This window comes from Monopterus albus, unplaced genomic scaffold (assembly GCF_001952655.1).
Source record: "Monopterus albus unplaced genomic scaffold, M_albus_1.0 scaffold19.1, whole genome shotgun sequence".
Taxonomy (NCBI): Eukaryota; Metazoa; Chordata; class Actinopteri; order Synbranchiformes; family Synbranchidae; genus Monopterus; species Monopterus albus.
In genome coordinates, this window is record NW_018127899.1 from 2,782,005 (window position 1) to 2,805,663 (window position 23,659).

The window sequence follows — 23,659 nt, forward strand, 5'->3', positions numbered from 1 at the left end:
CATCACTGCTGGGTTGTGCTGCTGAGGTGGAGGTGACAGGAGGATTTGCAACGGTGGGACTGAGAAACCTCAGCATCTGAAGACAGAAGAGGAGTATGTGACACCAGTCTAATAATAAACACATGATTTTAAGAATAAAATAAAATGAAATAATATAAATGAAAAACCTAGAGATACATGCATGATGTAGACTATACTGTATAATATACAATGTACTTTTTCTGATACAAATTATATAAGTAATTCATATATTAGTAACAATTTCAATTTTATTGTCATTACAGTGAAATGCTAATTAGCAGAATGCATTGCAAAGAATGAGTAAACTGCAGTATAATATACCATGTGGGAATGCTAAATTATGCTCTAACATTAATGTTGTGCACTTTAACACTGTTAAGTTTAACATGATAAACCCACTTTAGACAGTATGAACTGTAACACAACAAACAGCTAGGCTTACAACTATGGAACATGAAGAGCATTTTGATTGACTATTACAAGCTGAGAAAACGTCAGATAACCATGTCAATGCAATTAACGTTATAACACCTGCTGAATACATCTAATATTTACACATTTGCCCGAGGAGGAATGATGGGGGTAGTTACATTACTATTTTCCATAACAACTAGGCCCTTCCATAACATTATCTGACGACGTTAACAGATAGATAGCGCTAGCTATTTATTGATTAGCAAACCATGTTAAATTAATGTGGTGGGCTTATTCTTTTCTGAAGTCTAGTTTTAAGAATAGTGGAAGCTGCACTTTTTTTCTTCCTCCATTTCTGGCGCCCCCTAAATGTACGGCGCCCTTAGCATTTGCCTATGCCACGGGCCTGCCCTGTGTTGAAGTGTCCTTGGGCAAGACACTGAATCTCCCGCTGCCTCTGGTGGTCAGTCAGCAACTGTAGTGCAGTAAAAAGTACAACATTTGCCTCTGAAATGTAGCGAAATACTTTGTATAAAGCAGCAGAAAATGGAAATACTCAAGTAAAGCACAGATAGCTCAAAACTGTACTTAAGAACTTGAGTAAATATACTCACTTATTTTCCACCTCTGGTTGTTTGTAACAAAATATAAAGACTCGCAGTTTTCTGTGATTGTTGTAGTTCTCGAAAAACAAACCGAGTGAGACCTCTTCGCGTAGATTCTATCTGTGGTTGCAGCTACAGGTTGCTCACCTGTGTGCTGGGGCGCGCGAGCTCCGTGCAGCAATAGCGATAGCGGGCGCGCGAGCTCCGTGCAGCAACAGCGATAGCGGGCGCGCGCGCTGCCATTCCAACACAGTCGTACCCGGTGGCGCACGCGGAGACAACCTCTAAATATTAACCATTAAAACTCCGCCCACCTACTCTCCACAAAAAGGTGCTCTCGGACCGTGTCTCCAAACACACCGCCGACTGCTCCGGTACGAGACCGTCGGCCGGTAAAGTGCAGTCGTTAACGCCACGTCGACTAAAACAAACAAACTGAAGCGTAAACAGTTGTTTCTCCTTCTCAGTCGGTCTAACCGGAGTCCTAACGCCGTGAACTATGCTGGACCCGTCCTCCAGCGAAGACACCGGCGGCGAATCCGACCCAGAAGTTGTCCAGGAGGCTCCTCCGACACCTGCCGCGTCCGCGGTGAGGAAACGCGGGGATAACAACCGGGCGGGCAGCAAGGAGCGACAATCTGCCGCACCTGGAGGCTCCTCCGGAAAAGGTGCAAAAGACAGCGCTGCTACAGGTGAAGATGAGGAGAAGAAGGAACGGGAGCGGATCCAGAAGGAGGAAGAGGAGAGGAAAACGAAGCTACAGATCTACGTGTTCGTCCTGCGGTGCATCTCCTACCCGTTCAACGCCAAGCAGCCCACAGACATGGCCCGGCGGCAGCAGAAGGTGAGTGTGCACGCTGGAAACGCACTGCACCTGTTGTCGAGGGCGGAGGAGAACGCAAGCGAAATTCCATTGTATATGTAATAGTATAAAACTAATGACCATACCTGGCAAAATCTTTAGAACAAATAACCAACCTTTTTGTGTCTTTACGATATTACGAAGATACCGATTAATTCGGCCTTCATCAACTTCACCAGGACAAACGTTTTTCAACCAGTTAGTTACTTTTCTGACTGATTCTCCTGTTGCTTCCACACAGATGTTTTTAAAACAGTTCTTTCGAGTCTTGCAAGTTTGCCAGACCAAAACTGTCCCCGCATGGTGACGGCTGACACGGATCCACCTGTAAAATCTGAGTATTTTATTTTCAGCGCTGCACTGTGGATGCAGTGAATGCCAGATTCAACATACACTCGACTGGTTAACGTTAAGCCTGCCAGCATACATGTTCTTACTAATACTACTGGGGTTGGTCTTAAATTGAAAGAAATCCCAAAGGAATCTGGTGCACTAGTAAAGCCTGGCAGTAACTGAGCATGTCAGGGTTTTTAGCACATTTGCAGTTTTAACTAATTTGAAAAGGAACAGGTGAAGGAACCATGATAAACTATTCATTAACCCATTCCTATCATGCAGGTGACCATGTATACAGCTTGCATCACATCATAAACTGGACTAACTTAGAATCTCAGTAAACGGTAGCATTACAGAAAAAATATTCAAATTTTAGAATCCATTTTGTATTTACTGTAAACTCGTCTGTATTTGTGCCATGAGCCTTTAAATGCAGACAAACACATGTATGTGTGGGGGTTTTTTCCACTGCAGCAGCTGCTTCACTGGGGTCAATAAACCACCTGACTGAGAATCACTGCACTGAACATGAGTAGATGTCTGTGGTTTTATGCGACACATGAGGCTGAGACACAGCTTTGCTTTCTGTCTGAAGTTCTCTTTCATGTTTAGGTATCTTTGGATGCATTTGATTACAGGATGCAGTGAAGTGCCGCCCTCGGCTGCACCACGTTCAAGGGCCATTCGGCTGATTCAGTGACTAGCTCTCTCTGGGTTGGTCCACGTTAGAGTCAGATGAATGTGTTTCTACCGTGCTAGAGGGCAGTCTGGACCTGCGAGTGCTTGCTAATGAAGCAGGCAGGGAAGCCAGCTCTAACTGAAGAACTGCCGTTTCCTCCACCCCGCTGGGGAACTTGTTAATGAGCGTCTTGTGGTGTTTAATTTCAATATGCAGACGAGGTGTTTCATGCAGTGCCTGTGCATGTGTGAGTGATGAATCTGCTTCGACAGAAGGCAGACGTGGGAGTTTATTTGTGCACAAGTGTAAGTTCAGAATATTAAACCAGTGTGACATTAATGAGACAGAAACTTGAGATCCTGCAGGAGAAATCGGCCACTTCAGTCCAACTGGTGCTGGAAGGCCTGCTGCTCCCTGCACTGATTCATAAATAAACAGCGTGAATTCATTAAAATCCAGGAGAAGGAGGCATCGATTTGTTGTCTCTCAGTGGAAATAGAGGTTCTTGTTTTGTTTTAGTCCTGGTGGGTAGGCGTGTGCGCCTGTGTTCGGTTGCCAGTTTGAATCCCCTGACTCCTGCCCGCCAGACTGCTCCGCATCGCTGCAGGATTGAGAAATCAATAAGACACCCAGGATGACGGTTCATTGGCAGGAGTGGATTTATCTGCAGAAGAGTAAGTCATGTTGAGCCCTAGGAGGGAAACTGACAGGAAGCAGATCTGAGTACAGCCAGTGTTTGTATCGAGTTTCCACACAGTTGATGAGGGAAGCTCCGATCTGGATCACTGAATCAGGCATTGGCCACACATGAACATCCACATGGCTTTTCTGCTCAGCCTCGTTCATTTGCTGCAGTTTTAGTGTGTAGGTAGGCCTTTCATTTGATACTGGAAATGCTGAAAATAGCACTTGTGGTTAGATGAGGTTTACTCTGTGTCGGACAGGCTACTACATTTTTCTGGATCTTGGTGTTACAGAGTGAAGCAACGGTTAAACGTTGGCTGGATGCGTTCCCCCGCTTGTTGAGAAAACACAGGTGAGATGTTTAATCTTGACCTACCATCAGTGGAATTTACATTAATCAGTGGCAGCTGATGTGCTAACCAGCAAAGACCAGGCTATGAATGAGAAGCTTGAATACTTTGTTCTCTGCTAATAAGAAGCTGAAGTGTTTATTGTAGCTGGTGCTGCTGTTTTTCTTGTGCCCAGATCAGCCCAAACTCCCACACTTGGCATTTCCACAAGACATCCCAGCTCCAGGTTGTTTTTCTGAAACTAGATTTGGGATATTTTCTACACTTTTTGCCTGAAGGTTGTTTGAAACTTTGCATGGATGAAATGGTTTTTCATGTGTGTTAAACAAAGCTTGATGGAGAGTGGGTGCGAAATGAGAACGTTGCCTCTGACAAAGACTGTTATTAGTGGTACCATACAAAATGTGTCTGAGTTGATGCCAACTTCTGGTACTTGACAGTTTGATAGAAGACAATCTTTCTCTTTATTCCTTCCATGGGTTACAAGAAAATGACTGCCCTACAGTGTATAGAGCAAAATGCCTGTCCCCTGTATTTACTGGATGATTATGAGCCCTCAACCCTTTTAAATCCGAAAGCTCTCTTCAGCTTTGGAAAACAGAACATAGCTACGTTTACACAGGCCTCCGACCTTTTCCTGATTTAACGTTAGTCTTTTTTTTTTGTTGTTGTTTTTGTCTTTCTCCTCATGTTTTAGTTGGGTTGACTAAGTGGAAGCAGTGCAGCTGGTACCTTTCAGCTGCACAAATATTGTGAATTTTCAGAACTGAACCCCCCAACACACACACACACACACTGTGCAACGCATGAGCGAGAGCACCACATTGTGCTGATTGGCTGAAATTATTTGGCCCGCTTCTGGTCACTTTTTTTCACCTGATACAAAGCGAGCACAGCGCACCGCCGCCTGGGCTTTGTGGCACTGTGGTCGACAGCAGTATGAGCATAGAATAAAACCATAGTCCAGTGGAGACGGTGTAACAGTAGATCGTGGATCTGTTTTCAGAGGAGTTTTGTAGGACAATTTGCTGCCTCATCAAATTCCTACGTATTCCATTAAGTATGCAGAGGACAGGGTACGTCAGTGGTTTGCACACATTTCGTCTTTTTGGAGTTTAGAACAAGCTTTAGATTAAACATGGAGGTCTGCAAGTCATCAATAGCAGCCTGTAGTCTGGAGAAGGCCTGAGTTTATGGTGTTTTTTTTGGTGTGGGGGGTTGAGCTGATGGCATACAAGGTGGTATCAACACTATAAAAACGTGCATGACAGTTTAAGAAATAATAGTCGTTTACAACGTAAAATCTAGTGGGCCTAATATAGATCCTTAAGGAACACCATCACTCAGTTGGGGACCGTCTGCAGCTGTTTGAGCACAACCAGAGAGAAAGGATATAAATCAGCTGTTGGCAGAAAATGAAAACCCACAGAAAGCAGCTTTTTGACAGTGTTTTGATCAATGGCATCAAAAGCCTTGGGAAGGTCTACAAAGAAAACATGGTTGCTTGTCAATTAACTGGTAAAGACAGCTGATTAATTTCTGTGCACTTTGTCACACCAACTTTCAGACTAAACTGACTGAAGTTTTCCTCTGGGTTGTGAGGTGGTGAAGTATTGGAGGACTAATAATAACCCAGTTGTCTTGAGTCCTGTCAGTTCCCTGCTGTGGCTCTGGAAGGGGAGCTAATGATGCAAACCGGTGCTTAGTGTCAGCCCACACACAAACTCGCTGTGTTCACTGTGGGCCTCTGATGCTCTAACCTCAGGGTTTCACCTCCTAGAAAACATCAATAATGACACTGGGCATTTGTTGTGGGAAAATTTAGTGTATTTGCTGAAAGACCTCACAGGAAAACAAGTCTGATGTCTTGTGACTTTAGTAATGAGCGTGACACGTTCTTAGTGTTATGTGATCAAAAGCTCCAGAACAACCACCAAATGTACTTTGAGGCACTGTTGTTTTGTCAGCTGGTTTTTCCAAGGTGATGATCGACCTTTAAAACTTAGTTTTAACCAAATTTTTGGTTGTTTTTTTTTACACTTCGAGACTGTATTAGGGTCAGTTTTTTTCCCTAAAAATGAGCTGGAACCAGTGGCTGTGGGAAGGTAAAGAAACGCGTTTGAAAAATGAGAGATGATTTGTAAAATGATCGATGTGGAATTTGAAGCAAAGTTAGTTTGTAGCTGAAGGGCTAAAAGATTGAAACGGTATTAATGTGATAGCGTTTTCATTAAAATCGTGAACATATTCTGCAAAGACAATTTTAAATAAAAGAAGGGAGGACACTCATTGGACTAGCTGGGTTAGATGGTAGCCTTTTGGTTTGGTTGATGTTGACGGTCGGCAGGTAACAAAACCTGCCTCAACAGGTGATAAATATCCTGTTTGTTCCAGATAAAAACTGAAGTGCCAAATGCTGGACTGTTTCTTGGCTGTGACCAATAACCTCTTCAGTTCACATCCCAGATACAAGCTAACCAGTCAGATGGAGCCGTTTGGACAGGGACACATCTGACCAGGAGACGTCGCCACACTGGTAATTCATCTCTGAGGTTTTCCGGGAGCCCAGGCAGCCTTTCCACTTTAGCTGTGTGTAGTGTTTATCCACCAGTTCCCCTCGAGCCACATATTAATTTTGTCCCGTTTGCTAATTAAACAGGTTTTCTGATGTTTGTGTAATCAAGGGACATCGGTCCGCTCTGCAGGGCCCCCACAGGTCTGAGTCTGACACAGCATGAACCTGGCGCCTTTGGGGAGGTTGTGTAGAGAAACTGAAGCAGAGAAACCAGCTGTGCAACATCTTGTCTTTCCTTGTTTGCATAGTTTGAGTGTTGAACTGAATGAGCTTTGCAGCCAGCTTGTTGCTGTTTGAAGGCTCTTGTATCGTGTCTGGCTTGTGAGAAGCAGCTGCTTTGAGTCATTAGAAGACAAGCTCTTGTTCTGGTCTCAGGTTTAATGCTCAGCATTAAAAGGTTATTGAAAAGTCTCCTGAGTTGTAAAAGATCAGACAGTAATAAAAGGTGTTTAAGTGCATAATATTACGTTTTTTTTGTCCCAGAGGGCTGTTATATTTACGTGTTGTGAAATCAGACAAGCATCTGGTATTGATGAAATCTTTCAGCAGCAGATTAAACATGTGAATCAGATGAGAGGAAGGAAGCAGCTCAGGTTTTCCTGCAGTCATCCAGATAAGATAAAGGATGTTTATTTCCCCAAGAGCCCGGTGACTGCGGTTTATTCTTAATTTTAATAAATAATTTGCTAAAGCAGCGGAGCTCCCCTCCAGAGCTCCAAATCTGATGTGATCGTCAGGACTTCAGCCAAACAATGTGGGGAGCAGAGAAGTCGATAGTAATTCTGTTTCTTCTTTATTATCTTTTTCCTGTCTGTTGTAAATGGCACAAAGAAATACAGACCAAACTAGTTTAAACTCTTTTATTAAAAGGATGGGACGAGGACAATACAGTATGCTGAAAAGTTTGATGCTTCAAAGAGCTGACCCACAGCAGTTTTCTGTCTTTTGTGTGGCCTGATCGCTACTTATGGTCTGTACCAGCAGGATGCTGAAGCAGAATCCTGTTGATGTGCGGCCGGTAGCTGCAGGGAGGCAGCGGCACGGTTGGACGATGGCCAGAAGCTACAAGGTTCAACTACCTCACTGCAAGAAACTTGACTCGATTGGATCTGGGCTCCTGTTGCAGCTCCTGTCCTCTGGATTCAGACCCAGAAATGTGTGGAGCCTTGAGTTCTTTCTGTAGTATTGAGCGAAGATATGACGCGTTAATGCTGCGTCAGTCTCTGATCTTGTGGACTGTGCCTGCTCTGCAGCATCTCCAAATACTCCCTAGTCTGTGCTGCAGCACGGAGGCTTGTCTGATTTAAAATGTGCAGAAATGTGGCCAGAGTTAAGATTCCACTAATGGATGACGGTGAATATTTATGTGTATATTTTTGTAGTAATTTGAGATATTTTTTTTCATGGTATAATGAGGAAACTCCCACCTATTGTGTTTTCTTGGCTCTCCAACATCGGAAGCCTCCAGCCTTCCCCCGGTGTTTCTGTTTTTGTTCTGTTTCCAAGCGCCTGACAAACCAAGCAGGGAAACCATAACTGCAGAAACCCCCTCCTGATAAAGACCCACGCATCCCTCCCTGCACACATCTAATCCCCTGGCAGCAGTTTATTACACAAACAAGATAAACACCATCTCTGCCTGCTTCTCTGCTATAAGAAGCCACTTCTGCTGATGTGAAGGCTTGTGGGTTGATTTTATTTATTTATTTTTTTTTTGAGTAGTGGGCACAAGTTTTGGCTGCAGTTTTGCTGGAGGCGACTTCCGTCCTCCTTTGTCATTTCTCCTTCCCCTGTCAGATTCCCTGAGATGAAGCTCTTCTCAGAGGGTTGCGTAACCTCCCTTCCTCCTCCTCCCAGAGAAGTGAAAGGATGCCTCAGCAGGGATCTGACAGAGCAGGGAGCTCCACGAAGAGCATCAGACACCAAGTCAGCCTGGCCCGGGGCCAGAGACGGGCCTCAGTCAGCATTACAGTGCAGTGACCTTACCACTGTAGGAAGGCTGCAGTATAGCTGTTGGCAAACATCAGTTTTGTTGGTGGCTGTATAACATCATGTGATAAGCTGCTAAAAGAAAACTCCAGTGCAGGTTTGACGTTTCACATTGTGTCATGCTTCTTGTGCTGCAAGTATTGGTGGTAAAAAAACAAAAAACAAAAACAGTGTTTGTGGTGACTTTCCATTGCTGCTAGCTGATCTGGGTGACCTCACAGAAAATGTATGCCTAAAGCACATAAAGTACTTTAGTGTGGACACGGTTCTTTTGTCAATTAATTGATCAACAGTGTGATAATCCTTTAATTATCTGAGTGGTTGACCCACAAGACAGAGTCTGCATGTCACTGACAAGTTATAACAAAATGAAAGTGTGTCTTTAGGAACATTTTGTAGATGTATTAAAAATGAAAAACTGAAATCTGCTGTTTCCATAGGTTTTCTGAGCCTCTGATTCCAGACTGAGCTCAGGTGCATCCTGTTGAGATGAGTCTAGAACCTGGCTTGAGTCCACCTGTCGGAAACTGAGTTTAGAGACGTGTATGTGTGTATGTGTGTATATATATATATAACAGAGAGACATGGATTGACAATGTGTGGTTCACTACTGTCCATGTGCATCTCAATCTCACAACCATCTGACACTTGTTTGCACTATAACTGAATATGCAACAAGTGACGCCGTCCAAATACTTTCTGTAGCCACTGTATGATAATATGGTCATGTCAGTAAACGCATTCAGGCCTGTTTTCTCATCAGATGTTGTTAATGACAATGAGACATGTCTAACACTCACTGATCTCTCAAGAACTGATCATTTTGCAGCTGAATAAAGCTGCTGACTCAGGACATCTCAGTCTCTGCATGATCACGTTTTGATGGAGCAAACACTTTTTTAAATGTTTTGCTTTTGGCAGCATGGTGATGCAGTGGTTGGCACAGATGCCTCACAGCAAGAGGCTTCCAGGTTGACTCCAGGAGTGAATTTGTGCGTCTACATGTCAGCCCTGTGACAGACTGGTGACCTGTCCAGGGTGAGCCCCGCCTCTCGCCCAGTGTCAGCTGGGATTGGCTCCAGAACCCCCATGACCCTATTCAGGATAAGTGGTATAGACAATGGATTGGTGGATGTTTTGCTTGCAGCTTCAGTCTGTCATTAACATACATAGGTGGACACAGTAGAAACAGATTTTAGTAGAATCAAAGACCACTGGGCTGAGAGCTGAATCATTTGTGTCCGACACAGTGTCATCACAGGCTGAACTGTGGCAGCTCTCAGTGTTTGTCCAGGAGTCTGGAGGCCCCACCAGGAAATGCCTGGCAGGAAAGATGGAGAAAACTGCAGAATGGTTTCTTTCCCTCCTGCCCGTTTCCTTTCCGAGGAAGAGCCAATTCTTTGTTTTCAGTCTCGGAACATATTTGGCTGTTAGCCATGTCTGCTCGTGTTGACTAGAAAGAAGAATGAACAGTTTGGTTTTAAGGCTAAGAAACCGTGTGTGTGTGTGTGTGTGTGTGTGTGTGATTATTGCTGCTTCTCCATGTTGCTTTTGGGCCCTAACACAACAGTATGTTTTACTGTAGTTCAGGATATTTTCTTTTCTCTATATAAGATCCCCTCTGTAGAGACGAGTGACTGTGAGAGCAGTGTGCTGGTGTCTACGCTCTTCTTCCCTCGTTATTACCATTATTTCAGGTAAATGTACTCCATAGTATAATTGTTGTTGTGTGTTGAGCATGAGAGAAAGAGCTAACGATGGAAGCTAATGGAGACTTGGCAGCTCACCATTTTAAAGTTTGTGATGTCCTGTCTCACTGAGCAGGGATTCGGTCGAGTACTTCACATGCAGTCAAAGTACAGGAACTGTCTGTGTGTCAGGTGAACTCGGGCTCGAGTTAACATCCCTCTGTCCATCCATAAAACCATTGGCAGCAAATCACTAATGTGCCTGCGCCTTGAGGACTCTCCTCTGGTTAGTATTAATGCTGGCAGGCATTAATTAACTTATTTCATGTGTTCATTTTATTATATTTTTCAAAATGTAATGGAAACATGGTGTATTTAAAGTCACTCTTCAGCAGTGGCAGGAGAAGTACTCTGGTCCTTCAGTAAAAGTGTCTGTACTGCAGTGTCAAAGTCCTGAACTGAAAATGTTGAGTGAAGGTATTGGCATCAAAATATATTTAAATTACCGAAGGTAAAAGTACTCATTATGCAGAATGGCACATTTCACAACGATCTACATCCTATTACTAGATTACAGTGAGTTGGTGTGGAGCTGATAAAGGTGGAGCAAAGCGTAACTACCTTTAAATGCTTATAATCTGAATTACTCCTGGGCAGCGTGTGAGCTTTTCACTGGGATCAAAGTTTTAGGATTATACTGTATTTTCTTATTAATCTGATTTTGAAACATAGCTAAAGTTGGCAAATAAATGTAGCGCAGTAAACAAAGTACAGAATTTGCATCTAGATTTTTGTTACTTCATACTTAACTACATTTTAAAGTATTAGGTACCTCAAAATTGTGTAAAAGTTCTTAGTTTCTTCCCACCTCCATGCTGTCAGATTTTTACAATGCCAGTTTTTAACTGGTGGAACATGAACATTATTTGGCACTAACATAACAAATGACCATCTGATTGATGGCCTTAGTGATGGGAAAACATCCAGCATGTGTAGTGTGATGTGGGGTGGGGGGCGGCAAGAAGTTTCATCTTGATCTAAGGGGGCGTTCACCCAAAAAAGGCTGAGAACTATTAACCTAATGAGTTTTTCAACTAATCCTTTCAGCTCTTGTGGCTTCCTGCTTTTCTCTAAAATAACATTGGCTATTTTAAGCTGTTTGGGTGAGCAGCACCTGCACGACACTTTCCCAAATCGTACACCCACAGGAGAATGTGATGCAGAGACTTGAATGAGCGCACACTGAAATAATCCTCACCGGAAAACCTCTCGTTCTGATGCTCTTGGCATCGGACTGCCTCTCTTCACCTCCACAAGCCCCTCAGCTTCATGAAACAAATTACACCAGGACAGTGTGGGCATACTGAACAGCAGACTGATGATCGCACATAGCAGTGTTTGAGGATCTGAGTGGGAGTTCAGTGAAATCCGCTCACAAGCTACTTTATTAGGTACACCTGTACAATTCAATGCAACACTTCCACCTTAACATCTGTGTTTATGGAGCTCAGAATGTTTGAATTTGCCATAAATGTATAAATTAAAATATGTTTGCTATTGAGGTCATAGTTAAAAGTGTTGTTACTACATTCTATTCAGAGGTGTGGGAGGGAGTTCTCTTTATACCTCACCCATTTAAATTGTATTGAGACTAAAACTTGCACATAATTAAGGGCGTGGTCGTTTTGAGTGACAGGCGGGAGGGTGGGATGGAAAAGAGAAATGGCTACAGCTGATTAGATGTCATTATTCTTAATTTAATCTTCAGTTAATGTAACTAACACATTTTACCCTGATGAAAGTAACAGTAAAAGCTGGGAACTATTAAACGAGCTAGACATAAGTCAATGTATATTTACTACGACATGTAGTAATGTTGGGTTATTAGGTTACTTGGCCAAATAAAGGTTGTTGTTGTTGTTGTTGTTATTATTATTACTGTATTTGAGTCTTAATGTAGTGTTTTTTTTAAACTCAGTGAGACCTCGCTATAAAATAAGGTAGTATTGTGTAGAGGGTGACTCCACCGTTTGGGTCTGCAGATGCTTGGACCCAGATATGGGACGTTGCGTCACACTTAAGTGGCTAGCGATAAAATCTCTTTTCCAGAGTTTTTAAATGTTCTGTTTTTGACAGTATTAATTATGTTAATAGTAAGGTCAGAAGTAAAGATGGATTACATCATATGGTCGGGGGGACATGCAGTCTCTCATACCACCACAAATAGCCATGATTTCAATGCTAAGACTTACTGAGTTAACACCTTTATGACAATAACGTTACAGGCATCATAAGGGCTGATTTTATGGCAGAGCAGCTGTATGAGAGTGCATTACTGTCTTACCTCTCAAAGTAGTTTATTGTGAAACCGGTCACATGGGGTTAACTCCAGGCTGCCATGAACACTCAGACAGCCGCCGTCGTCTGCACTCCTCTGGAGGCTGATAATATTTGAGTCCTTGTAAATAAAATAAAAGGTATTGACAGGTTGAGTGGCTCTCATCATGTCCCTGTGTGGCTGCCGGATCAGTCTACCATTTCACTGGTTGCTTCTGGTGACTAATGAAGTTCCTCGGGGCGTCTGCAGCGGTGCACCACCCGCCACTCGTTTGTCAAGAGGAGCCCATGTTGTCCTCCTCCTGCAACAGCTCCCGGGACTTTTTGTCTCCGCTGTGGTGCCTTCATGTACGTTTGCAGTAAAGTGTAAATTTTTTTTTATTTTATTTTTTTTTTGAAACGGAAAGATTGCTGTTGACCCCCAGCTTGCAGGTTTTCAGGATGAGGGTTAGGGTTAACCCTAACACCTTAGCCTCCCATCTGAAGGAGGAAATGTGTCATTCAGTCCATCAGCTGCTAGTTTCAAGGCTGAAGTGTCTCTACCACACTGATATGACGAACTGTCAATCTGATTCACGGCACTGGAAGTTACAGCCACAAGTCCAAGGCAAAAATAAAATTATTTATTTTTCACATGAGGAAAAATGCATTAACAAGGCTTTAGCAAGCTTGGATGGATGAGTAATACATGGACAAGCCTGCAGTTCTCAGCTACAGGAGCAAAAACCGTTAAGGTGTCTTCAAGGCGGGTTCAGACAGAAAGCTGGGCAAGATTTAAGGTCATGCAATTAAAGTCAACAGAAAGACGTGGGTAAAAACTAATCTGTCTGAGCTGAAAATGTTTCGTAAATCAAACTTTATTGTAAGTGAAATGCTAAGCTCCTTAAGTACTCTATGTTGTATCCAGGTACTTTCCCCAAATTCACAGTACTTCTCATCTGGGTTTTACTGTGCAAAAACTCATATATGATGCAGAGAAAGAAGCGGTTGTTTTCTGTCATTATACTTTCCAGAGCAGTGGAACGTGACCAGTAACCCAGTCACATGTTAATGCTGTTGGGTGTCGGCACAGTGGGATTCTCTTCATTTATTTATTTTAGTCTTTTACAAGAAGCTTCTCTGTCACGTTGAGTCTGAAACTAGAGCTCCAGCAGCAGGGCTGCAGTTATTCTTTTGATCAATTTCCCCCCTCCACCCCCCCACTTTAATGTTCATTTATTGGCAGCGATCAATCAGTGCCCCAAATGAGCTGAACTGAAGTCCAAACAAAACATTAGGATTTTCTTTCCACTGTAGTTCTAATGTTTATAGAAAATGAATTGGTATTGTTGTAATCAGTCATTTCAATATGATGATTTATGGCATCACTGCGCTCCGGGCTGTTGGTTCCTGTTGTTCCTTTGTGTTCTCATGAACTATTAACTGAGCAGAGGTAAGGCACAAAGACTACACATCAGTCTGTCAAACTGAAAATGACACCTTTTGTATAAGCAATCAGTTTGCTTTTCATAGCTGAACCCTTCAGACGAGGTGCATTTGATTAGACTTCTCCCCGTGAGCTGCACATTCATCCTATTTCAAACCTTTTAATCACCTCTTTCTATGCGAGTCATCAGACTATCTCACATTATTCCCCCCATCTGGAGCTTAAGCCATTCAGCCTCACCCTCTAGGTGATATCAGTAGTAGTTTATTATAAACGCTGTAAAATGCTCAAGATCTAACTCTGGGTTGTTTCCTGTCTAAAGGGAACTTTAATTGTACCGTTATGAGTCACAGGTGGAAATAAACAGAATGTGATGTATTGATAGGAAACATGCTGAAACGAACTGTAAAACTGTGTGTGTGTGTGTGTGTGTGTGTGTGTGTGTGTATTTAGGGTTGCAACTTGTCAAATGTTAGGATTTGATAGTTTTCTGTTGCATACCACTGCTAACTGAACAGTTGGTTGGACAAATCACGTCTCACGGAAACTTCTACAGGCCCAACTACTGATTGAATCAGAGAACTGTCAGCAGGTGAATCAATAATGAAGTAATTGTTGAGATGCCAGTTCTTAAAGATTTTTTTTTTTTCTTTGAAGGCCTTAAGGAGACTCATCTTCTCATCTCAGTAACTTTTGTCTTCTGTTTTCTTGAAGTCTGTTAGACATGCTAGTGGCATGGCAGGATGAATCCGTTGTTCCAGGCTGAGACATCTCAACATTGACCACACAAAGCTTCAGTTACTCCCAATCATAATAATTCAACACAAAGGTAAATCTAGGTTAATGCACCTTCCACTTGATATTTTAATGATCAAAGACAAAAAACAAAACATATTGTAAACTTTGTAAAATACTATCACACACATTACTTTTAGCTCCTCTCTGCTGTTGGAAACATTTTTCTCCTCTGGGATGTGTAGGTTTGGTCTCTGATCAGTGTCTCTGCAAACCCTGATTTAACTCTCTCTGAACCTTTCACCCTGCAAATATAATGATCACCTAGTAAACGTGGATTATTTTATAAGTGCTCCATGCAGAACCTTGTGTTTAACTCGGTCCCTGCTAATGAAAGACCCTGGAGAGCTGTCCCTGAATCTGATGAGGTTCACAAGGTGAGTAGCGCTGTCTCTGTAGAGGGGGGTATTCACATTTAATATTTAATTTTTTCATTTGCGGTTTCACCAAAACTCATGGTTTTCAGAGCCACATTAGTCTCTACAAAGGTGAGCAGTTTCATAATTACTGACCTACAGTAGCATTATTCCTGATGGTTTATGATGGTCATAAAGCTCTAGCTTGTTAAATTCTCTCATTTTATTGGTGAATAAATAGGTGTCCCTCCAGTCCTGCTGTTTGTTTTAGTTTCCAATGGGCAGAGCACTAACTCCACTGTTTGTGGAGACTGAGCTGGCTGCTCTATCGCTGCCCTTACTAAGACTGCAGAGTGGCTTTTGCATTGTACACTTACTTTGTGTACTACTTTGTGTGTCAAAGTTCTTATTTCTTCTTTGAGGAGCGAGGAGGCTGCCTGAAGGAGCTATAACCGAGGGAACACCAGTGCATCCTTTGCAGAGGTTTACAGATTGACATGCCCCTTTATTGGAAATTTGTTAGTAACCGGCTGATTCACATCAAGGACAGGAGGAAAGAACATCTCATGTCAGTTGAAACGTTTCCTCGTTCCTCTTTCTTGCTGTTTGTCCTTGCATCTTACGTGGGTGGGACTAAGACACAAGAAAAAGATGCAAGCGAGGGAAACATGGATACAATTAGTGGAACTGGGATTCACCAGTAGATTTTGGTTTGGTTTTTTTCCTCTCCTAAAATGATGGGCTCCATCTTTAATGAAGTGAATGGCACAGTGACCGCAGAGAGGGAACTGAAATGAAGAGAGAATAAGAAGACAGACTTCACATTGGTTGTTGAGGGGAAACGCTCTCCAAGATTTGTCATGGCTGATTCTCCCCCACAGCGCCTCTGCTCTCAGCTGATAAAGACACACACAGGGTCCTTCACATTCCAACCACACAGTACATCACTTGAGGGTCGCAGCTGCCCACACTGGCCTCTATGGCTTCAAACCCTCTGATACTTCCTGATGGAGCTCCTCTGTCTGTCGATGCAGCAGTGGAATTTTATGTTCTAGAAGTAATTGACATTCTCATTAGCATGCAGAGCACCTGCCTGCTCTGGAAACTCATTAATAGCCCAGGAGTGTGGAGCTTTTTTAGCAACAACAACACAAACTGTTGTCAATTGTTACAGCCGTAGTAACTGCACAGTAAAATTTGGGCGGCTGTGTATCAGCGCTTGTAAAGTGCAATACACACTGGCAGTTGTGTGGCGCACCAGGTTAGTTTAAGACCATAGCATGCACTTTACATTCTCATTTCTACAAACAAACTGCATTCAAGGTGCAGTAGCAGGGACCAGCCAGTTCTGGAAGTCCATCCATCCATTTTCATCCTGATCAGAGTCCAGCCACCCTATGAAGGAAACTCATTTTGGCCTCTTGTATTCTTGAACTGATTCTTTTGGTCACTACCCAAAGCTTGTGACCATAGGTGATGGTTGGATCATAGACTAGCTGGTAAAGTACAAGCTTTGCCTTCTGGCTCAGCTCCCTTTTCACCACAGCGGTCCAGTGAAATGCCTGCATTACTGCTGACGCTGCACCAGTCTGTCTCACACTCCAGTCTACCCTCTGTGCTGGATACAGTCCAAATCTGGTGAAATAGCTCCAACAGAATATCTAGACGAGAAGATGATTTTTAAAAAAATCACTGATACAAGTCTTGATTATGTGATAGTTTTTGTCTTTGCATGAAGAAAACTTGGTCCTGTCATGAGCCGTAGCTGCTTTGGCTTGAAGATGTTTTGTTGCCGTTTCAGACGACAGGATCTCTGACTGAACAGCTCATTCTTTGAATGTTAAACTGCTTGTGGTGGTGGTCTGCCTCGACAACAGATCAGTCTGAGTAGCTTTATGCTCTAAACGAATCTTGCTGTATCTCATAAATGTTTTGATCAGATGAAACTTTAATGATCCTCGGTGCAGAAATCCAGTACAAACAAATTTCCACGTGAATAGAAATGCGTCCTTCTGTTTCCTCTGGCACTTTGTGTGTGAAAGACATGTCTTTTTCTTTGACAGTCACCGTGCTGCAGTCTCATTATCTTACACACATGACGGATATATTTGTGTTGTGACTGCAGTCATCAGAGCTGATCTCTGTGATCACCTGCCAGGATCCACTCGGTTCTTCTTTGATGGCAGCAGTCTCACTTTGCCATCCCACTTGTTTTATTTTAATCAATGTCAGTGAGCTTTTCACTCTGTTAAAGCAGAAATCATACACTTTTAGTAGTAATAGCCAGACTGCAGTGAAAGAAAAATGTGTGGTGCTCTTCAAATGTGGGTGTTACTGAAATCATACTCGCCTCAGCGTGAGCTTCCAAAAGGAAAATGATGTGCCTTAATGGGACTGCTGTTGTGGACAAACTGGTGTTTTGAATACGAATTGAACCATTATCTTGAGGTTGCAATAAACGCCCAAGTATTCAATTTCACCTAATAAGAATCTTTATTGTGTTTATTCAAGTGGTTCAGTGTTTAGCTAGAGGAAACATTTACAGAAACATTGTGAATGTAGAGTATCTGATGTAAATCTATAGACACAGACTCCTCAGATATAGCACTACCCCCAATTTTTTTTTTTTTTTTTTTTTTTTTTGAACGTAGTTTCCAGAAAAAATATACCTGCTGGCCAGTAACGGCCTACGAATGTTTCATTACAGGATTAAAAACTGCATCTCACACTTGGCAGCGTGAAGATGAGCGTTGATCCTCGTTGGGTTTCCGATGTTGATCCTGACATTATGAAAACTGAGGTTTGTGGCTTGAGTTCAGATTTGTGTTGGTGTGATGGTTTAGAAAATGTCAGATGTGGCTTCGGCAGGTGACGGTGATGAAGTGGGTGAATTGGATCACGTTACCACGGCTGCAGCTCTGAAGCTTTAATCTAATAATAGACTTCAACTTCCCTGCCCAGCAATGATCAGTTGATTTTTAACGGGCTCAGCGGACGAGCCGAGGCAGCGCTCCGCTTCTATTTTTATCCCTTCACTGGTGAAGTCTCAGCCATCATCTCCCTTATCCCCAGCCCAGTCTTTGCAGTTGATTTCCCCCTCTTCTCCTCCACCTTCTGTGTTTTTTTTTTTTCTTGCTGCGTCTCCTTCGTCTTCCTCTGCTCTTGTTGCTGCTGCGAGTCAGTCATTAGAAATTAGATGCTTTTCTTTACCACTCTGACTTATCTACTTTCATGCCGAACAGCTGATGGGCCTCGCTGAAACGACACCACTGACTCGATCTACAGATCCAGCACTTCATTTGCTGGGGTTTCAGAAAGTCGCTCACATTAAAGCCTTATCTCCACCCCCACAGGAGTTTGTCTCTCTGAGGCCGAACAAGCTCCTATCTGGCCGTGGATGGTGTCATCAAAGAACCATCAGGGTTCTGGTGCCGGACGGAGCAGCCGCTTCCAGCCTGTGAGGAACCATGTGTTCTGTCAAGAAAAGCTGGATATTTAATTGAACTGAGGCCATTTGTGCGGCGATTCCTATGACTTTGGTGCAGTTTTTCTGTGCTGAATATTCCCTCATCACTCGCAGCAACAGGAAACTGATTTTGATCTGCAGTAGGCTGCAGCATCGACTGTCTTCTGGTGATGATGACCACCAGTATGAACGTGTAGAGAACAAGGGTCAGCGGTTTTATTGCCGCATTTTAGCTGCAGGTCAAATACACTGCTCAAAAAAATTAAGGGAACACAAGGGAAAATAAGACCTTCAATTATGTAATGAACAAGGTATTTAATAAGAATATTTCATTCATTGAGATCAAGGATGTCTTATGTTGTGTTCCCTTTATTTTTTTGAGCAGTATATTTTGATCAATGATCGCTTCTATGATTATTTTGGAGAGTAACTGATTAGTTTAGTTTGGTCTAAACACATCAGACAATTGAGAAAAATGCCCATCAGAGCTTTTCTTTGCAGTGGTCTGAACTGAAAGGGTGTTCAGTGAATTCGTTCAACTTTTCAGCTTCACTTTCAGCTGCACAAACTGTAAATGTCACTTTCTGCACCTCAGTTGTGGAATTTGGGACACTGCATTGAAACGTCCTGCAGTGTCAAATATTCAAATACTAAAATTGAAAATCCAGTGACTGAACATCCACATAGTCGGATGTTTGCGTCCAGTCCTAAATGATAGACTGTGTGGTCAAGTCCCTGCCTTCAGCTGAGCAGAAGGTCCATGATGTAGGTCTGATCATCACCACAGGTCTTCAGTGTCCGTGCTGTGCTTGTTTGGTAGTTGGTCACTGAATCCCTATTGAAATGACCAGTTGTGTTTTTACTGGGATTATAAGAAACTACGTTCCTAATTCTTATGTGGTAATTGTGACGGGGGGTTTGATTTGCTACCAGTTCAGTCGGTGGGTTCATCATTACAAACTCATGTTCTGCACAGTCTGTAAAACTACCGTGTCCTGGGATTTAACATTTCACTCGGTATAAACATCATATGCATTGTTAGAAATGAGTCACCTGCATAGCGCTGGGTATTGGACTTCAGTACTTTGGCATTGATTGAATTGCTTCAATGTCACCAAGTACAGAAAAATGCTTTTCTACGTTTTTATTTCTTGATGTTATTGTTAACAGAATTTTACAGCTGTGGTAAATAGATTTATTTTTTATGTTTTGAAACTGCCTTGAGTTCACAAGAATGCCAAGAAAAGTAATGATCTGTACCAAAATGTTTAATATACATGTTAAAATTGGTATGAGGAAAAGGTGTCATGTAGGGACTGGTACTGAAAACTTGATACCCAGCCCTCCCCCTAAAGCTGAGGTTTTGTGTGTAGTAAATGTTGTTTGTGAGGCAGGTGAAGAAAGACGCTGATGAGAGATCATATTTTTATCAATGTATTCTTATTAGGTGTAAATTTAAACATCTGGATTCTTTTAGTTCTTACTGTACTATCTCAACCTGCTGTTAAACAACAGCGGTTGACCCCAGCACTGATGTGACTGGCTGGGCTCCATCATCCTGGAGTGGTGACACACCGCTGTTGACTTTGCTGTCATGCTGCCCTGACTCTGTTTAATCAGGAAAATGAAAGTGTGCCAGTCAAACAAACACTGAAGTCTTGTCGGTGTTGATAAGCTCACAGCTGAGTCTGCGTCTCCTCAGTGCAGGCCAGCGAATCCCGGGTCATTCAGGTTAACGGCAGTGTGAGGAAACCTTGAGGCTTTGTTCCTCTGCTGCTGTACAGTTTATGTACAACGCAGAGTAGCTGTGTCTCGGCTCAGGGGCGGATGACGTCATCGACCACGAAGGCTGAACTGAAACTTCTGGTCTATAGAGAGTTTCATATTTATATTACCCGCTGTTCCTAACCCTACAGAACCGTTATGCAGTGCCACTTCTGTCACCTTGCAACCTTGACAGCACAGTAGGTGGCGTAAATGCACCTTAGCGTTGGTTGCCACCCATCATTAAATTTAAACCAAGAAGAAAGAAGGATCCATTTCTCATCCACGTTGAAGGATGCTTTGAAATGTCACGGCCTTGTTGCAGTGCTGTAATGCAGTCAGCCTTTAGGTGCGGCCTTGAAAGATGTGTCCCCTGAACTGGGACACGGCTGGGACACCTTGTCAATCACAAGCTCTCAACTGAACAGGATATTGTGGAGTGATGTGTTGGTGCTCTCCATCACCTCACCTCAGCACCAGGTGAAGGAATGTCTTTGGATGAGCTTGTTCACTGACATGGAGACGTTGGAGGGAACCGGCCTCTGGCCACAGACCACTGACCGTCAGCTTGCTTGTCATATCTGGTGTCAGTGCATCCCTGCTGTACACTGTTGTCGTTACAACCGGTGTGTGTGTGTGTGCTCTGTGTGAGAGCTTGCTACCTGGACAGGTTGATCTGTCTGCAGAGTGACACTGACAGTTTGTTTGAAGTGTTGGGATGGAGGTTTGATGATTTCTGACAGTTTGAAATAAGAGAAGCAGCAGAGGATTGATTCCTCACAGCTCCATGTGGTAAAATCTCATTTGGAGTCGCGGTGCTATCTGCGCGCGAGTCGACAGGAAATGAGGCGTCGAGTAATAAATCTTAGGAAGAACAGCAGTGATGATGAATTACCCTGTGCGGGGAAAGCAGGTGATGGTGCAGATGGACCAGACAGAAACAGGAGGCCTATTATGGCCTTAACAGTAGGATACTGTATATTATTACAGGAGTCTAATAGTACTGTAGGTGTGCACCTGCTGAGGTACAGAGGGGTTGTTTTTGTTTAGAATCTGTATGGCTCAGAGATGATTCCTACTAGATTTTGTAGCTGGAGCTTTTCTTTAATTTTTAAAAAACTGGATAAAGTCTCCTTAATAAATGGAGATGATGAAGCGTACCCACATGGTGCTGTGATGTGACCCGGACATGACATTGGAAGAAAATAAAAACGTGTTTGAGAGTAACATGCTGCCACTTTGTGTCTTTTGGTTTTGGTCTTTTCCTGGTTAAACACGAGGGCACTCCACAAATTCAGTTCCATAAAGAAGTGGTCTCCTTAGTTTGGTCCCACAGTTTGCACCTTTGGGATGGACTGGAACACAGACTGTGAGCCAGGCCTCATCGCCAGCATCAGTGTTGGACCTCACTGATGTGTTACTCTTGTCTGAATACCAAGGGATTCCTGCAGACAGGTTTCCTTGAAAGTCCTCCTGAATGTCAGTGTGACCCTGGAAACTGTCGGAAAGTCTGCAGGATTTTTTTTTATTAAAGAACAACAAATGTGAGAAGCTGAAAGAAGCAGACACTTGAGTTTTCAGCAGTGTCATGAAATCTACCATCAGACAAAATGTGCCTCTGATATTGTCAGACACCCAGAGCTGCCCTAACCCTGATCTGACCTCATTTTAACAAACACTCATTGCATATGAAGCAGGGTGAGAGTTGTGAAGCCTTAAACAAACAGAAGTGTGTTTTATCACCACAAAAGGTGTGTGTGGTTTCAGACAGACTGCTACGGTCAGCTGGTGGTGTGTTTGTCTTCAGGGAGTGATCACTCCTAGAGCCGCACAGTCAGATTCATAGCAGTGAGCAGGAGATGAGGTTTAAAAAATAATGGCGGTAATGAGAAAGATTTGATGCTCAGGAGCGTAGGAAGTTAAACTGTGGGAAGCAGATTTAACCGAGACAGGAAACCATCTCAGGTTATGGCTGGTTTTGGAAGCTTGCATCCCTGAAGGTTGTGAGGCTTGAAACCAACACTTCAGTTTGCAGGTTAATAAAACTGTTATTTTGCAAAGGTGCAACTTGACTGTGACAAGAATTTGTTCCAAAGCAATCAACGCCTTCCCAGCATGGTCGCAGGTTAGTTTTCAGACGTGCTCGTTTTATTATTTTTTTTATTTATTTTTAGCAGAAAAATCTAATTTCTCATTCACATCTGTGAGGCAGAATGCACAACATCAGAGGAAACATGCCTCAGGATGTGAAAATGGTGGTTGTCATGAATTTTATGGCTTCAGCACTGGGCTCCTTGTCATGCAGATGCTATTAAAAACACATGGAGGAAACAGTGGGCTGACATGTTACTTCACTGTTGTCAACAATGCTACTCATCCTGGTCTGTTAAATTATTTGCCGCCTACTTGTTTTCTCATTAGCAGCGGGGAAAAGAAGAAGCTCCTGTAAAGCACCAGTATCTGAGAGAAAAGTGGTTTTGTCTTGTGCCACAGCTCATGGCACACTGCCAGTAATGAGTTGATTGAAAGCCTCTAGAAGTGAAAGGGACTCGAGTAGGAAGCTAAACGCCCGGTGCACAGTGAAGAAGACGCCCTGCTGCGCTAATACGGGCCTGATACATGATTAGGAAGAGGTAGAAAATCAACACACTTGTAGATTTGTGGATCTGCTGTATTCCTTGTGCTCTGGAAGAGAAGTGGCATCATGATACAGTGTGGGACTTCAATATTTGGTGCCGCGACACTTGCCTCATGGAGGCAGTTGATGTACTTTAAAAGCTTTAGTGCCCAGTTGCTGTGGTTTGCTTCCCACTCCTCCTTCAAACCTGCCTGTCGGTCATTTTCTGATGACATCCACCTCAGATTAGCAGCCTTCAATCATAGAAAGCATTTCCTGGAGTCTCAGGAACAGATTAGATGTTTTAATAAAGTAAGACAGGCTGGCTGAGGCGTAGAGTACAACTGTGTAGTGGTAGTTCTAGTTGTTTACTGAGCCAGTTAATTTAAAAATATGGTTTTTGGGTATTTGGTCTTTTGGTCAAACATCGCCTTCAGCTCATCAGATTTATGGAATATGTGATTAATTGAAAAAATAATCAACTGATTCATCAATTAATAGAAATGATTGTTAGTAGTAGCCGTTATGGAAATATCATCCAAGTTTCATAAAACTGTAATGTTCATAGGCTACAGGGAGAGGCAGCTGAACTCGGAGCCGGCTGGTTACAGAGCCGGGAGAAGACCGAGGCCAGTGTGGCCGCCATGGAAATGGAGTCTGATATAATTAGCTCCCTGTACCCAGGCTGTGAGACG

At 43.0% G+C, this 23,659-nt stretch overlaps 1 protein-coding gene across 1 annotated transcript in view; it reads left to right on the forward strand.

Moving 5' to 3' along the window:
- Positions 1-1,191: 1,191 nt before the first annotated feature.
- cadps2 (Ca++-dependent secretion activator 2) overlaps positions 1,192-23,659 on the forward strand; it is a 166,801-nt gene continuing 144,333 nt past the window's right edge. The window contains exon 1 of the mRNA XM_020593378.1: positions 1,192-1,884. Within this exon, the coding sequence (XP_020449034.1) occupies positions 1,540-1,884 (345 nt within the window). The 5' untranslated portion in view covers positions 1,192-1,539. The remainder of the gene's footprint in view (positions 1,885-23,659) is intronic.